The sequence below is a fragment of the Choristoneura fumiferana genome, chromosome 23, assembly GCF_025370935.1.
Source record: "Choristoneura fumiferana chromosome 23, NRCan_CFum_1, whole genome shotgun sequence".
In the NCBI taxonomy this organism is placed as follows: domain Eukaryota; kingdom Metazoa; phylum Arthropoda; class Insecta; order Lepidoptera; family Tortricidae; genus Choristoneura; species Choristoneura fumiferana.
Genome location: NC_133494.1, coordinates 3,562,629 through 3,578,148, shown reverse-complemented (window position 1 = coordinate 3,578,148; position 15,520 = coordinate 3,562,629). Strand labels below are relative to the sequence as shown.

At 36.1% G+C, this 15,520-nt stretch overlaps 3 protein-coding genes across 3 annotated transcripts in view; 1 reads left to right on the top strand and 2 right to left on the bottom strand.

The window, feature by feature from the left end:
- Positions 1-4,735, bottom strand: part of LOC141441064 (uncharacterized) — a 17,534-nt gene extending 12,799 nt beyond the window's left edge. Inside the window, exons 1-7 of the mRNA XM_074105700.1 lie at positions 4,505-4,735; positions 3,957-4,131; positions 2,976-3,101; positions 2,626-2,763; positions 2,013-2,417; positions 1,838-1,939; positions 1,232-1,369 (exon numbers count right to left, since the gene is read on the bottom strand). Coding sequence (XP_073961801.1) covers positions 1,232-1,369; positions 1,838-1,939; positions 2,013-2,417; positions 2,626-2,763; positions 2,976-3,101; positions 3,957-4,131; positions 4,505-4,590 — 1,170 coding nt within the window. The 5' untranslated portion in view covers positions 4,591-4,735. The remainder of the gene's footprint in view (positions 1-1,231; positions 1,370-1,837; positions 1,940-2,012; positions 2,418-2,625; positions 2,764-2,975; positions 3,102-3,956; positions 4,132-4,504) is intronic.
- A 750-nt stretch (positions 4,736-5,485) lies between these two features.
- On the bottom strand, positions 5,486-11,525 carry Faa (fumarylacetoacetate hydrolase). Its single transcript, XM_074105702.1, has 9 exons — positions 11,149-11,525; positions 10,858-10,968; positions 9,579-9,694; positions 8,626-8,766; positions 7,881-7,978; positions 7,254-7,409; positions 6,584-6,790; positions 6,003-6,151; positions 5,486-5,760 (listed from the first exon to the last, which is right to left on the bottom strand). The coding sequence occupies exons 1-9, from the start codon at positions 11,218-11,220 to the stop codon at positions 5,560-5,562; spliced, it is 1,251 nt and encodes a 416-aa protein (XP_073961803.1). The 5' UTR covers positions 11,221-11,525; the 3' UTR covers positions 5,486-5,559.
- A 1,031-nt stretch (positions 11,526-12,556) lies between these two features.
- dare (NADPH:adrenodoxin oxidoreductase, mitochondrial) lies at positions 12,557-15,357 on the top strand. The gene has a single exon (XM_074105701.1). The coding sequence runs from the start codon at positions 12,912-12,914 to the stop codon at positions 14,313-14,315; it is 1,404 nt and encodes a 467-aa protein (XP_073961802.1). The 5' UTR covers positions 12,557-12,911; the 3' UTR covers positions 14,316-15,357.
- Positions 15,358-15,520: the final 163 nt, after the last annotated feature.

Here is a 15,520-nt window from a genome sequence, read left to right as displayed (position 1 = left end):
TAAACGTCTGTTAGCGCTAATCAGTCGATCAAGGCTCTGCTAAAGTAGAGGACAGTAGACCCTCCTTTAGCCTCCCTGCTAAGTCACAAAATGGCCGCCACAAGTTGAACAGCTGACTTTGACAAGAGCAAAAACCATACCGAAGATATATAAAGTGAAGGCAGGGCTACGCAAAGATTAAAAAAAAAACAGGAAAATTTATTTTCAGGAATTTGTATTTAAAAATCCTCTAAATTAGCAACAATAAATTAACAATATATATGAAAAAAATTAGGATGATTAACATAATTATGGCTTTTTGCACAACATAAACATGCGGATCGGAAATGGCGGGAAAACAAACATCTCGCTTTTTATTTTTCCTGCTAATTTGCTGTCACTGCTGTCAATTTTTTTTTTAATTATCGATTTGGCCATTTTTTGTCTTGATTTGTCAAGGTGGCCAACATAACGCGTCTAATCCGTCTATCAGCAGTTCAACAACTAGCAGACTGCTAGCAAGCGTTTATGAATCATACTTCTTGACAACCGTCTAACAAGCTTAATCAGTCTGCTAAGTAACAGACCGATCAGCATTAAGGATTTTTTATGAATAAGGCTGTTAGCCTGTAAGTTCGCCGCAAACTGACATAGTTTGGAAACTCCTAGACCATGTAGATTAAAAAGGGGCTGTTTCACAACCCATTCTTTATTTATCTTTATTTCAGAACATTTAAGATTCCATAAAAAAATGCGATGCCGTCTCCGTCTATTGGAACAAAAGAAACAGAGACGGCATCACATTTATCCGTCAAATAAATTTAATCAATGGATGGTGAAACAGGGGTAAATGTTAAAGCAATCAAAGTCAAAGTTTTGAAGATAGTAATGAAGACGGAGGTTGTATTGTTTAACGCGCTGACTTTCGCTAACGCAATCACCATCTCTTTCTACCCACATCCTACACCGTGAAACCGATTCCACCGTGTGAAAACGATTGCAATTTTAAGTGTGTTAGACAATAAGTCCCCTCAGGCCGTATTTCCGCTCGCGATCGCAATCAAATTGACAGACTTCGCATAGAAAAACTGTCATTTGATTGCGATCACGAGCGTCAGAGACGTTAGGCAATACGGCCTGTCTTAGTGAAATCGGTTGTGCTTCTGTTTTAACCACACCACAAGAAATTTATTCAATAGTTTCTTTGTAGATAAATGAACTTTTTACCCTCTAAAATACCAGTTAAACTTACTGGTTCATGTCTAAGAATGTGCAGTTGATATGTGTTGTGATGTGCAAATAGTTTGGAGCAGATTTGGCATTTCAAAGTTTCGCCACTGGATTCGGTGTTTGCTCTGGTTTTGTTCCATTCTTCTATTTGTTGCTTTAACTGGGGACATAAACATAAACAATATCATATTTTTTTTTTTGAAAACCTTAAAAATAAAGCTATAGTTTATAGTCAGTCAATAGGCAATTTTATAGAGGTCTCTTCCAGACAATTTAGATACAGAAATGAATATGAGCAAGGTAACGAATTCGGAGGAAACAAACAAGAGGAATACAATATGAATAATAAACACATAAGATTCAAGGTATAAAATCTGCAGTTTTAGATTTCTAAAACGACTTTAACGTTTAGGAGCTGTTTCACCTTCCATTGATTAGTGTTAACTGACGGTTAAATGTGATGCTGTCTCCGCCTATTCGAACGAAACAAATAGAGACGGCATCACATTTAACCATCAGTTAACACTAATCAATGGATGGTGAAACAGCCCCTTAGTATCTTCATGTAGGTGTCCTGTCCATGTTTCTCACTATGAAGCTACATATTGATCATATTAAAATAACTTACTGTTAATTTAACTATGGTAAAGTACTTCTGCATTTCCACTTCATCTGGCGTCAGTCCCTCTTTACTTGATTTCTTTACCGTTTTTTTTAAAGTTCTCGTTTCCTAAGACAATACAACTCTAATTAATGGTGTTTCTAGAACGCTTATTTCTATATCCACTGGTAACTTTACTTACTTCCTCTTCGTGAATTATCCTAACTACTTTAGGTTTAAATTCAGCATCTAAATTTAAGTTTTCAGTACAGCTCATTTCATCAATTGAACATTCAGATTTGTCATCAGTTGTATCATTTTCATCATGAAAATTAGTATCCATTTCATTATAGTTATCAATTTCATCTATATCTTCAGGTTGTGTATGTGTGAAATTGGTTGCTTCTATTTTAGGTATATTAATATTTATAAAATTAACTACAGCTTGACTGCTACTGTTTTCATCATCATTTTGAATATTATCTATATTTACGATTTCTGAATCATCTTTGAATTCTACTTGATTTCTACTAATTTCTTGAATGCCCAATGACGATATTAGATTCAGTTCCTTTCTATTTTCTTGTTTCACAAGATTTTTTGTTATCTGAAATAAAAGTTAAGTATTTTTCAAGAGCCTCGTTTCAGGCATCTCAACTTTAAGGAATGTATGTAAAGTGGTGAAGAAAAGAAAAAAAATATACCAACTGGGCCCACGTGGGAACAAACAGCCCTAGCCCCATCATTCTATGAGGCTTGTGACTACTGCTCAGCAGTGGGACATATATAGAATGTGACCTAAAATAATATCTTACCTTGCCATTATGAGCAAATATGTCAAGTAAAGTTGCCTGTGCTATCATACTCTTCTCTATTAGATTATAGCATCTCCGTAGGTGAGCCGCACACTCATAACATACAAATTGTGGAAGACCTTCGATGGTACAGTTCTCCTGTAAACATTGAAAACAAAAAATGACATAATGTGTGTGTGTGTGTGTCGGTGTCGTGTGTGCGTGCGTGCGTGCGTGCGTGCGTGCGTTCATAGAATATCTTATAATAAAAAAGATAAACAACATTTTGCATCTTTATGGCTTCCATACCAGTTCATATTTGACTTTTTCATAATCATAAGCTTTACCAACATCTCTACAGACTAACTTACCTTGTATCCTGCAAGAGAATCCATGTAGACCCTGTGCACTCCACTCAGGAGGCTGTACATCTTCAGGTCAGCTGCCAGGCAGAATCGGCATACTTCTACATGAGATGCTTCAAAGTTGGAGTTGGCCTGGAATGTATCAATTCAATTTTCAAAGATGTTTATCACTCAATCAATCAATCAATCAATCAATCAATCAATCAATCAATCAATATTTTTATTCGTCGAAAATAGGTATAATGTTCAGCTACATCGTACCCGTTCGGGCATACAAATTATATGAGTCTTAAATACTAAAGTAAAAAAAAAAAAAAACCTAGGCAAAAGGCTCTCAAGAGTGTTCTTGTATTTAAAGATAGCGAGATTACGAAAAGGGACAATGGTGTAACAAAAAGGTGACATTGCAGCTAAAACAACAAGGGGCCCAATCAGGGTCATTAAAACATGTGAAGGTCCCAGGCACCTAATTGCATGTTACCAGAATCTATATGAGGATGCCTCCAGAGTAAAATGTCCCAGTTATTTAGCACATACATATCTCTTGCACTCTTCTCTACCCCTGTACTAAAAGAAACACAAGTAAAGGAATAAAACAAAACATTTATAACTTAGTATAGTCAAAATACCACACACAGGACTTATACACACAAGCTAACACACACAAGTAATATTTACCTCAACGTTTTGGCAACATTACAGTGGCCGTGGTCACAAGTAGACTGACTACTTGTGCGTGGTATTTAGACTATGAGTGAAAATCACAAAAGTTTAAGACCTTATAACTTAGTATAAGTATTTAAAATAGATTCATGGTGCAGTGGGTGGAGGCAGCTTCAAATCAAAGCAACTTGAGGTCAATGGAGGAGGCCTATGTCCAACAGTGAAAATCTGATAATTCAAGTGATAATATTATAGTCATAATGTTTTTTGACCTTTCATGATTATTATGTACTCAAAATTAAAATGAATAAGGAGCAAACTTACAGGCAAATCTTTAACCGGCAGAGCATCGTCCTTGATCCTTATCCTTCGGCCATCATGATTGATCTGTTCATAGCTGAAATGCGCGCTACACACACGAGCATAGCTTGGTGGTGCCCAGTTCGGTCTACCAATGGCTCGGACCCACTTTTGCTTTAACTCAATGTTCGTCGGAAAGCTAGAAGCATTCAAATATACTTCAACCAAAAGATTTTACTTTCCACATATGAAGGTATGCAGGATGTAAAAAAATCTGTATCTAAGCCTCAACTATCTAACATAAATACATTTTTACAGAAATAAATATAAATGGCCTTAAATTTTGCACAGATCCAGGTGCTAAGCATAAGAAAGGTTACTTTTCTTTCATATCTGTCTGTCTATTTAATAATGTAGTTACATCTGTGATAGTAATTATGATTAAATGAGGAATAAAAAAGTAGTAGGTGTATAAAATATTATAGAACATTTTGATTAGTGAAAAGTACTGTCTGTTTCGCATCTTTTAAATTCTGATTTCGAAATTCGAATTACAATTTGAGAATACTTACGCGTGAAACGACGTGATATCATTTGGATCTTTCTTTTTGTTGCTGCTGTTGTTGGTGCAACCTTTCACACAGCAATATGCCACCATTATCAAGCAGACAGCAATTTAATATTTTCTCAGTTCATTTGTTTCTAGCACTTTATTTACAACAAAAACAAAACAAACGATTGGCGATTTTAAACGAAGAATGTCAATTTGTCAAATCGATAATGACATGACTGACATTTGACGTTTTCTTGACGTTGGTTGTTGACATATAGTCATTTGACAGATAGGTAGGAATGTGATTTTTTTTTATCTGTTATTTTATGATGTTTTTTTCTCTTTGTTTTCTCAATGTCTGTTTAAAATTCTTTCGGTTAAATTCCGAGTATTTGGTTAATTTAAAGGAAAGAATTCATAGTTTTACAGCTGCATGCCCAGTAGTAGGTTCATACATAATATATAGGGGATTGCAGGTTGCAAACAAATTACCCTCCATGTATATGACACTGTTTACGAGCAAGTGTGATTAAATAATTATTTTCACTTATCTTATTTATTGCAGACATAGCAGAACACAAAAAAAAGAATACCCAGTATTTTTTCTGTTCTGTGATTGCGATTATATTCTGGGGTCAATTTCACAAAACTATTATTTTTGTCTTATTAATATTTTGTTTTCATTAATTACATGCATGTTAGTCTGTAAGTAAGGTCTAGGTTAGGTCTGTATTGTATCCATGTTGCCCTAAATAAATGGTTTCATTTGTTTATTATTTATTTATTGTGACTTCAATCTTAACTGCTACCACACTCAATGGCATCGCAAGGCCAAATAACATTGGACTTATTGGCGATTGACAAATAATAAACCCCCTTGCAAAAAAACGGGCACCTATATTTTTTCAGATTTTTAGGCATTGAAGCTTAGAAAGTAAGCTTTCATGCACATAAAATACAAAAACTATGTGCCCGTTTTTTTTGCAAGGGGTTTATATCCTATCTCTAAGAATCAGCGATCCAAATTATAAAAGAACTCAAATTATCAGAATAAGTATTGCTAGAATACTTCGTTTATTCTTCGAATGGCAGAGCAGGCAACAGTTTTCCCTCGCATGTGCCAAAGCCAATTCTTAGGCTGCCATTGTCGCAATACCCGCGTAATACGACCGTGTCGCCATCTTGCAGAAATTTGCGTTCTTCGCCGTTGAGAAGACGAAGCGGTTTCGTACCCTTCCATGATAACTCTAGCATACTGCCATAGGAGTCAGGAGTCTGAAAGAAAATGAAGAACATTCAATCACATATTTTATTGATTGCAGTTCTCGTTCAAATCAAAGAGGACCGACGTGTAAAAAAAGCAACAAGACACGTGATTCTTTAGTACTAAAAGGGCACTAAAAGTGGCTCTACCCTTCTTTTTAGAGAAGATCAATGTAAGTAAACGTATTCCCTGCCCAGTAGATGTCATTAGATGTTCTGTAATCATGGTGAATGACTGTAATGGGGGTACGTACGTCTCCGCTGATGGTACCAGATCCAAGCAGGTCTCCAGGGTTAAGGTTGCAACCTGTGATGGTTTGCTGCGCCAATTGCTGTTTCACTGTCCAGTACATGTGTCTGAAGTTTGAGCGGCTGATTGTTGTGTAGGTCAGAGATTTTTCCGCTGTTAATTAAAAAAAAAACTGGATTATTCGCATGTTACGAAGCTACAATACAACGTTTGGCATGTAGTAGGTAAATCATAAATTTGTAAAGAAAGCATGTTAATTTTTTTAAGTTTGTAAGACTTCTTAATTACTAAAATTTCTAAGAACTTTGGAACGCGGTGCAGCTTCCACGTCAAAATTTATTTAAACAATAATTTTTAAGTATTTACGATTACTATACTGTAGGTTACTTTTATTGAGCTCGCGATGAAAGATTGGGAGTACGTCGGTAAAGGCAATCACGTTTTACATCTAAAACATATCTAAAATTAGTTTAAATATTATACTAGCCTAACTACTAAGCAACTAAGAAACAATACTAAAGTTGCTCAAACAAATATACTTAACTTTGTGTCTCTAGACGTAGAAATTGCTAAGTAGGTACTTACGTTTTAAATCCACTTCTAGTTTGACATCGAAGTTAAATTTATCATTATGTTGGAGATAGGGGAAAGGCGCTGGGTCCTGTGGGTAGTTGTCTACGATGAACGGCCGAAGCGCCTCCACCGTGACAATCCAGGGTGAGATCGTGGTACCGAGGTTCTTAGCTGTAAATGGGCCTAGAGGAACGTACTCCCATTTTTGGATATCGCGCGCTGAAAAATAAACAGGACAAGGTTAGAGACGGAGGTTGTACACGTTTCTTAAGGGCAGTAGTGTTTAACTCTGTTTAATATTAAAGAGGAGAGCACAAATAATCTATGAACATATTTCCCAATAATTGCCTTAAAAACGGTACTCCCCTAATAGGCCAAAAAAACCTGTGCTACTATAAGATGTAATATAAGCGTGCTCTTCCTCCTACAAAAGCTTGATATTTTATATCATCATCATATCGGCCGTAGGACGTCGGACATGACATAGGCCTCCCCATATGATGTTTTATATATCCTCAGTCTGTGTTAAGCTCAATTTAGACCTGCAAATAAATCGTACAAGTTGCAATACATTGCGAGACCGTAAAGCTTACAAGTATGAAGTGATCGATCGAGTACCGCAATGTAATGCAACTTGCACTTTCTTGTAGGTCTAAACTGGGCCATAGTACAAATTTCTTACCACTCCAATCATTTAACAGCACAAAACCGAAGATCCTGTCTTCAGCCTCCTTGGCAGTGACGCGCTGCCCAAGCGCAGTGGGAGGGCCCCCCACAAAGCACCCCATTTCCAATTCGAAGTCCATTAGGCGACAGGGGCCGAAGTGTGGTGCTGCACCTGAAAATATCTTATTTCTTATGAATGTGGTCTAGAGTTGACTCCGAAGCTTTTTATCGTGAAGTAAAGCATCCAATGGTTTTTGCAAAATGTTATACCAACGCATTTCATCGGAGTCAGTATTAGCTATCGTGCTAGGAGCCTAGGACTAGGTACTACGGTCATATCTGTTGTCCAACATACTTGAAATTTCATATGTAAGTAGTTCTAAAAAAAGAAAGCACAGCCAAGAAAGGTCTGACAATCTCAATGTTTTTATATCTTTATATATTAATCTGTTTATATCAGTAACAGATAAGGAGCAGGTAGGCTAACACTGGATATTCATAGATGCCTACGAATTTTGTTCCGAACCCTCGGTGCGCGAGTCCGATTTTCACTTGACCGGTTTTTAGTGTTCCGTAGTTTTTTTATTAGGCTTAATGGCGCCACTCGCCAGTGAAATGGAAGTACAAAGGTAACAAATCCTACCTTCGACTGGTAAAGTTTGTCCATAAGGTCTTCTAATGGGCGTTCCTGACACTACGATGGAGCTCGAACGCCCATGGTAGCCAACTGGCAGGTGTTTCCTGATAAAAAAAGCAATCACATTTTTAAAAACTTTGACGCGCTTTATCTGTCATTTTTGTTTGATTGACAAAAGAAAAAAATCGTGACCAATATTTTCTGTTAATCTAACTAACGGATTAATTAGAATATTATTATATATTTTACCCAGGAATTTACCCGATGAGGGTTATCCGATAGGCGAAATATCGCTAGATGGCGTTAGTATCGTGAGGTCCGTTTGACATTTCTGTCACGCTTGTGATTGGATAAATATCTAAACGAGCCAATCGCAAGCAAGACTGAAACGTCAAACGGACCTTTTTTTTTTATTCGACTAGATGGCAAACGAGCAAGGGGGTCTCTTGATGGTATGAGATCACCACCGCCCATAAATATCTGTAACACCAAGGGTATTGCAGATGCGTTGCCAACCTAGAGGCCTAAGATGAAATACCTCAAGTGCCAGTAATTTCACCGGCTGTCTTACTCTCCACGCCGAAACACAACAGTGCAAACACTGCTGCTTCACGGCAGGATTAGCGAGCAAGATGGTGGTAACAATCCGGGCGGACTTTGCACAAGGTCCTACCACCTGCAAACCTCACGATACTAACGCCATCTAGCGATATTTCACCTGTCGAAAAACCCTCATTGTTCCATAACATACCAGTTAGGCATTAGTGCGTTCTCCTTGCTTCGGAACATGATGCCAACGTTGGTAGCGTGCTGGATGGAGGAGTAGAAATCCGTGTAATCACCGATGTGCACCGGCAGGTGCATAGTAACTGATTTCAGCTCGATAAAAGGCCTGTATTGTAAAAAAAAACTTTTAGCTTTGTTTGTCTCCAACCTTAGAGCAACAGAAAGAAGTAATTTATTGAAACAGACGTTACTTTGCAGAGGTCCATCAATAAACTATATGCTTTGATAATGAACTCGATCTGATTGACCGTTAGAAAATCATTTAATATAAGTGAGTCTCACGGTAATTTCATGTTCAAAACTGATTGAGTTCGAAACGCGTCAGCGTAGTGTAGAGTGTAGTGCTGATAGTTGGTTTTGTGTAATACAGTATTTGACTACTCCTTATTTTGCCATATCTTAATATTATTATGAAAATATAGATATACAGATAGTGTTTAGCGAAGAGAAAAATTTAATCGGTTGAAAATTGGATATAAAGTGATTTTTTGAAAAATCTATATAACTGTCTCTTTCTCAAACGCTTTTCTCTATGCAGCAAGTATGGCGGTACTGGCGTGTGACGTCACATGCCAGTCCAGTATGTCTTTCTATGTCTAATCTTGAATTTCAAACCTTTATAACTTTGTTATTTGTAAAGGTAGCTTAAAAATTGTTTTTCTATTCGATAACAGGCATTGTGTAGTTTTAATTTATAAAACATATACAAAATAGACAAATACCGTATTTGTGTGTGTTCTCACAGCGTGGAGGTGGCGGCGCTGCATGAACACACATTTGTTGCATAGACGTAGCTATCGTAAGGTCGCGGGCAAGCAAAGTAATTGTTTATAGTTCCGACAGAAATACCTATTAAGTATAGGTATGTTGGTCCTTTAGGTTCAAAATTGAAGTGAGACATGTAAAATACTTATTTACCGTTTAACATCTGTAGCATTTTTAATGGTATTGTCTTTGATGAGTCTTTGAATGGTTTCCCTTGCTTCGAGCCAGTGCGCCTTGGTGAGACCCATAAAGGCGTTGAGAGATTCTTGCTGAAAAATAAAAAGGTAAATGAATTTACTATGACGTATTATAGCGTATTACATCTATTGAACTATTTCAACCAGGCGGGCGGAAAATCTCACTTTGTGACCATGCAGAAGGTAAAATAATTATATAATGAACAGGTGGAGACAAACGGTGATGCCATAATGACACGAGATGTTTAGCCACCCGAGCAGAGCGAGGGTGGTTATAGTTCGAGTGGCATTATGGTTGTTTAGTCTCGCGTTAAACACTACTTTTCACTTTGAATGCGAGGAAAAAAAACAATGTTTTGTTCAAAATTACAATATAACTTTTTAAAAACGTACACTCGACTTATGGACAGCTAGGCCATCAGTTCAAAATTCAAATAGCAAAAAAATAATTTTTTGCTTGATTATTTCTTTTCTTTTATTGTTTATGAAGTGACGCTTTAAATCATGCATATTTAGCCAACAGTTTCTAAATTGAAAACTATTTTAAAACTAATTGGACTATGCATAATAAAATGAATTAATATAATTGAATAGATTCATATTCGTAATTGTGTTTCACGAAATTAAATCGTGTTTTTTTTTATATTTTTGCACAGTTGTCATTTTATATTTATTTCTACGCCTAAAAATTCTCCATTCACAAACACCGTGTTGGCTGTTTAGGGGTTTCCAGCGTAAATTTAAAAAAAAATACTTTAATCCCTAGAGAAAAAAAAGGAGCTTTAGTCCCGATATGCAGAGACTAAAGTAACATTTTAGGAGAATGAGAAGTGAAAAAAAACCTAAAGGTCTTATTTCCATTTTACGAGAAAATCGTTTTCTCGTGTTGCCTTATTAATATACTAAAAGTATAATAATTTTATTTTGGTGTTAGTGCATGGTGTTTGATTTTCTATTAAATTAAATATTTGGTTTGTTGCTTTCGGTAAATAATGGCTAATGGCACATTTTAAGATAAATATTACTTACTCATATCCCCAGTATTTACGGATGCAATATTAGTTTACAATTTTGATGAGTTCTTTATTGCAGGTTTCGTGAAAAAGGCCCCATTGGCCCGTATGTTTGCAATTTATTACGCAATCCGTAAAGCTCTGTAAACATCTTATTTGCATACTCGTACGATACTATTAACTTGTCTTATAAAATATTAAAATACCTTATATTTTACCTACCTTAAAAACATGTTGTTTATCTTTCAAAAGCGGTCCATCGAAGTAATGAGAAATTTGATTCAGATCCAAAACAAACTCTCCATAAGCTACTCCAATGTGTTTTTCTGTTTCCTGCAATAAAACATCTATTTTAGCGACTAAATAAAAAAGGGCACACACTACAATCTTCTTCCGTTGCACTGGCTGATTTACAATTCTGTCGCGTTATACGTAAAAAAAGAAAACAATGCCCATCTGAAGGCGGTTGGTTACATTCCAAGCAAAATTCCAAGGAAAAAATTAAAAACTTACGTTTACCGGCGAAGTGAAGACACCGTATGGTAGATTTTCAATGGGAAAATCATTTAGTTTATCTCCTTCCATTTCAAATATATTTTTGTTTGATTCTACTAAACTGGTTTTGCGTGGTTAACAGGAGACTGTTTGCGGCGTACTGATAGGAACCGAGTCGGTTATAAAATGGTTATAAACTTAGATAGTGGGTATGTTAATAAGGTAAAACAGCCGGTTTTGGACTCGTTGGGGGCTTGATCAGATACGTTTATAAGTCAAGGTCATTGCTGGATGATGCGACTGCCACAATGATAATTAAACCTACATAGAAATGTAGAAAGATAGCTATTTGATTGTGTTTTTGTATATCTTTGTTTCTGTTCAGGTGGTAACAATAATGTATTCTCGACCTTTACAATAGCAATGTCGTTAAAGTCACATTGAATAATACGATCTATAATAACATAGTCGTAAATAGGTATTTCATAATCTTGGCCACTCTTGGCTCAAAATGACGTGACGGCAGTTGCCGGCTTATTAGCATATAAAGTAGTAAGGTAATTTGTGTTAATTAAGCTAGCTGGTTGATTTAATAACAAATAGACCACCAACCCGTACCTAAAAATTCTTACAGTGTGGGGTGAAGGAGCTGAATAAACGTACATTTGTTGCATTGACGTTTTATTAGCTATCTTAACCTGCGTTTTCACCAATAATGTGCGAGGATGTCATTGTGTTGGGAGGAATGTGTTTTTTCATTAACCAATAGAAACGCTTCATTGTCCTCGCCTCGCTCCGCTCAGCTGTTTCCACCAGAGATGTGCTGTGCGAGGCGAGGTAAATGAAGCGTTTTTTGGTTAATGAAAAACACATTCCTCGCAACACATCCTCGTACAGTCGAGTTCATAAACTTGTGAGCAAAAATTTGATTAATAATATCTGAACACGAGTCTATTGTTAACGGCGTAGAAGTTTTCAGATATTTTTGATTAAATTTTTGCTCATAAGTTTATGAACTCGACTGTACATTATAGGTGGAAACGTAGCTTTAAGATCGTGAGTGATAGATAATGTTTATACCTAGTTCATTAATATGGACCTATGTAAAGTAACGCCTGTTTCAATAAATTACTCTATGCAAGTTTTTTTAAGTAATAATATCATTGGTGGCTTGGTGTAAGAACTCACACAGTGGCAAGTTTGACATTAGGTACTTTCGTTCAATTCCTCCGCAAAGTAACGCCTGATTCAATAAATTATTTGAATTTTATGTTTTTATTTTATATATTCTATTGACGCTACTTTTTTGAGTCGCGTCAAAATCACGTTCAAAATGGGGTCACGTGACCAGATTTATCGCTGCAAACGAGCGACTGCATGTGGCCGCACCTCTCAACTTTTCAGGTGCAATTCGGACTCGTGTGCTTTCAATTGTCTTGTCATGTCATGTCAAAGGTAATGTCAAAAAGTTAGGTTACGTTTATTTACATAAATATTTATTCATATTTTTTTTACTTGAAAGTGTAAGACAAACACAGCACTTGGAAGAATGAATTAAACAAAATTTATTCAGGAACAGAAACAGTGAGTTTAAGTACTTGTGAATACAGTTCCCATTTCCCAACTGCGTCGCAATCGCAAGTGGCGATCAGCAAGTAAAAAGTACTGTTTGCTTTAAATATGATAAAAGAGAAATGATAATGTAATCTAGTTGAAGGCTCTAGTTAGTGATTTGCTTAAAAAAAGGTATTATTATTGGATTTGTTCATATTCTTATTAAAATGAGTACTAAATTTCGAGTGTTTCCAAGGATGTTTTCATCTAATTTGAAAGTACCTCAAGTTTGTATAGTCGGGGCCGGTCCCGGGGGGTTCTACGCAGCGATGCACTTGACCAAAAACCTCGCCAGCGTCAACGTGGACATAATCGAGAAACTTCCAGTACCTTTTGGGCTGATTAGATACGGAGTTGCCCCAGATCATCCTGAGGTTAAAAACGTCATCAACCAATTCACGAAAGTAGCTCAAAAGAATAATGTTAATTTCTATGGCAATGTCACGCTTGGCAAGGACATCAGTTTATCTCACTTGAGACAGCATTATGATGCAGTTTTGTTGACCTATGGTGCAGAAGAGGACAAAACACTTGGCATCGAAAATGAGGATGCAAGCAATGTGGTTGCAGCGCGAAATTTCGTTGGATGGTATAATGGACTTCCTAGTGACAGCAACCTGAAATTCGACCTATCAGGGCCAAGAGCTGCAATATTAGGACAAGGAAATGTAGCTTTAGATGTAGCCAGAATCCTACTTTCTCCTATAGATGAATTGGCGAAGACTGATATAACAGAACATGCACTGAGTGCTTTAGCTGAATCAAAAGTTAAAGAGCTGTATTTAGTTGGAAGGAGAGGTCCTCTACAAGTCGCTTTTACTATTAAAGAACTGAGAGAACAATTAAAAATGAAAGACTGTAGGACAATATGGAGAGAAGAAAACTTTGATGGTGTCTCTGATATTGTAGGTACTCTAGCTCGACCCCGGAAGAGACTAATAGAGCTCATGTTAAAATCCTTAGAAGAAAATCGGACTGCAAAAGATGATAAATTTAGTAAACGGTTCTACCCCATATTCTACAGAAGTCCAAACAAGTTTATAGTGAATAACGAAAAGAAGTTAGAAGGAATAGAGCTAACATGTACTAAAATGATTGGAGATAAGATTGAAGAGCAAAAGTGTGTCCCAACTGAAGAACAAGAGATATTAAACTGCAGCTTAGCTTTTAGAAGTATTGGATATAAAAGTATCAATGTAGATAAAGATTTGAAGTTTCTTTCACATGGAGTAGTAGCTAATGATAAAGGGAGAGTGATAGATGATAATCATGAGCTAGCAAAGATGTATGTAGCCGGATGGCTTGGTACTGGACCATCTGGGGTCATACTACATACAATGGGAAACGCATTCCAAGTTGCTAAAGCTATATGTGAAGATATTAATAATAGCAAAGACACTGATCCTAAAGGAGGATTTGGAGAAGTAAAGAAAGTTATAAGGAATGCTATTATTGACTGGGATGGCTGGACAAAGATAGATAAGTATGAGACTGAACAGGGGAAAAAAGTGGGCAAACCACGGGAAAAAATATGTGATGTTGAGAAGATGATTGAAATTGCAAAGACATAATGTTATTGTAATGTTAATAATTAGTATAAGACAAATATTACAAAATTAATGAATAAGAGTTTTCAAATAATGTGAAATAAGAAGAAGGTGTAATGTACTAATGTATCATAGTCACAAGCAGTTATGTAAAAAAATTAATGTACTTAAATAAAATCGTATATTTTGCTATTACAACTTTGCATTTTTTTTCTCTGATTGTAGTTAAGGAAAATACTAAACACACTATGTAATCAAATTTCACCGCACAATCGTAAATTTTACACTAGTAAATCTAGTATTGAAAAACCCAAGATTTTAGTAAACAATATATTACAACATAATAATATTTACAACAAAACAATATTTACAATTAAAAAACATTCATTTGAAACCAAAAGTTCTCTAACCTTATTCTGTCCACCCTTTTGAGATTTTTTTGCTCCCCTTTTTTACTTTGTAATCCTGATTTTTTTGAGTGAACGAACACACACCCTCAAGGGGGGCTATCCTTCACGTTGAGAACCTATAGTTTACCACAGGGTTGTAACGGACGCCTTTTAAGCAGAGGTGGAGGGCAAATGAGGAGATGAATAGCACCGCCTCCGAAGTGGAAAAAAATAAATTTATTATTTACTAGCTGTTGCCCGCGACTCCGTCCGCGTAGTATTCGATTATTGCTATCTCGCGGGAAATATGCCATTTTCCAGGATAAAAACTATCCTATGTCCTTCCCCGGGACTCAAACTATCTGTATACCGAATTTCATCTAAATCGGTTCAGCGGTTTAGACGTGATTGAGTAACAAACATCCAAACCTCCAAACGTCTTCACAAACTTTCACATTTATAATATTAGTAGGATTTCAAATAAGTAGATTCTGTAACACTGAACACTGGTTGCAGACTTTTCTAGAATTTCATTAATAAAAAAGCAATTCTTGAAGCAGTCAAAGCAACCATTTCCTTAATATGGTTTGTATTGTATCACGCACATTCAATTCCTAATAATAAGAAACCAAATATGAGGCTTAAGAGCGCTTATTCCTGCTGAGCTGGCAACGTTGCATTTTGTTATCTCGATTATTATAAAAGGAAAATAATAATGTGGACTTCCATAAGTTCCCGTAGCAAGCTCTAAAAAAACCGGCCAAGCTAATTATTTAGACACTCAGACAAAATTATTTATTCATTATTTTTATATAATCGAGCAAAAATGCAACATTGCCA

Bases quoted from the DNA above. Each gene is read 5' to 3' on its own strand.
- Faa (XM_074105702.1), bottom strand. From the start codon at position 11,220: ATGGAAGGAGATAAACTAAATGATTTTCCCATTGAAAATCTACCATAC. The intron at 10,969-11,148 runs GTAAGTTTTTAA...GTTTTATTGCAG, and splicing joins TCTTCACTTCGCCGGTAAAC to GAAACAGAAAAACACATTGG. The intron at 7,410-7,880 runs GTAGGATTTGTT...AGATATTTTCAG, and splicing joins ACAAACTTTACCAGTCGAAG to GTGCAGCACCACACTTCGGC.
- dare (XM_074105701.1), top strand. From the start codon at position 12,912: ATGAGTACTAAATTTCGAGTGTTTCCAAGGATGTTTTCATCTAATTTG.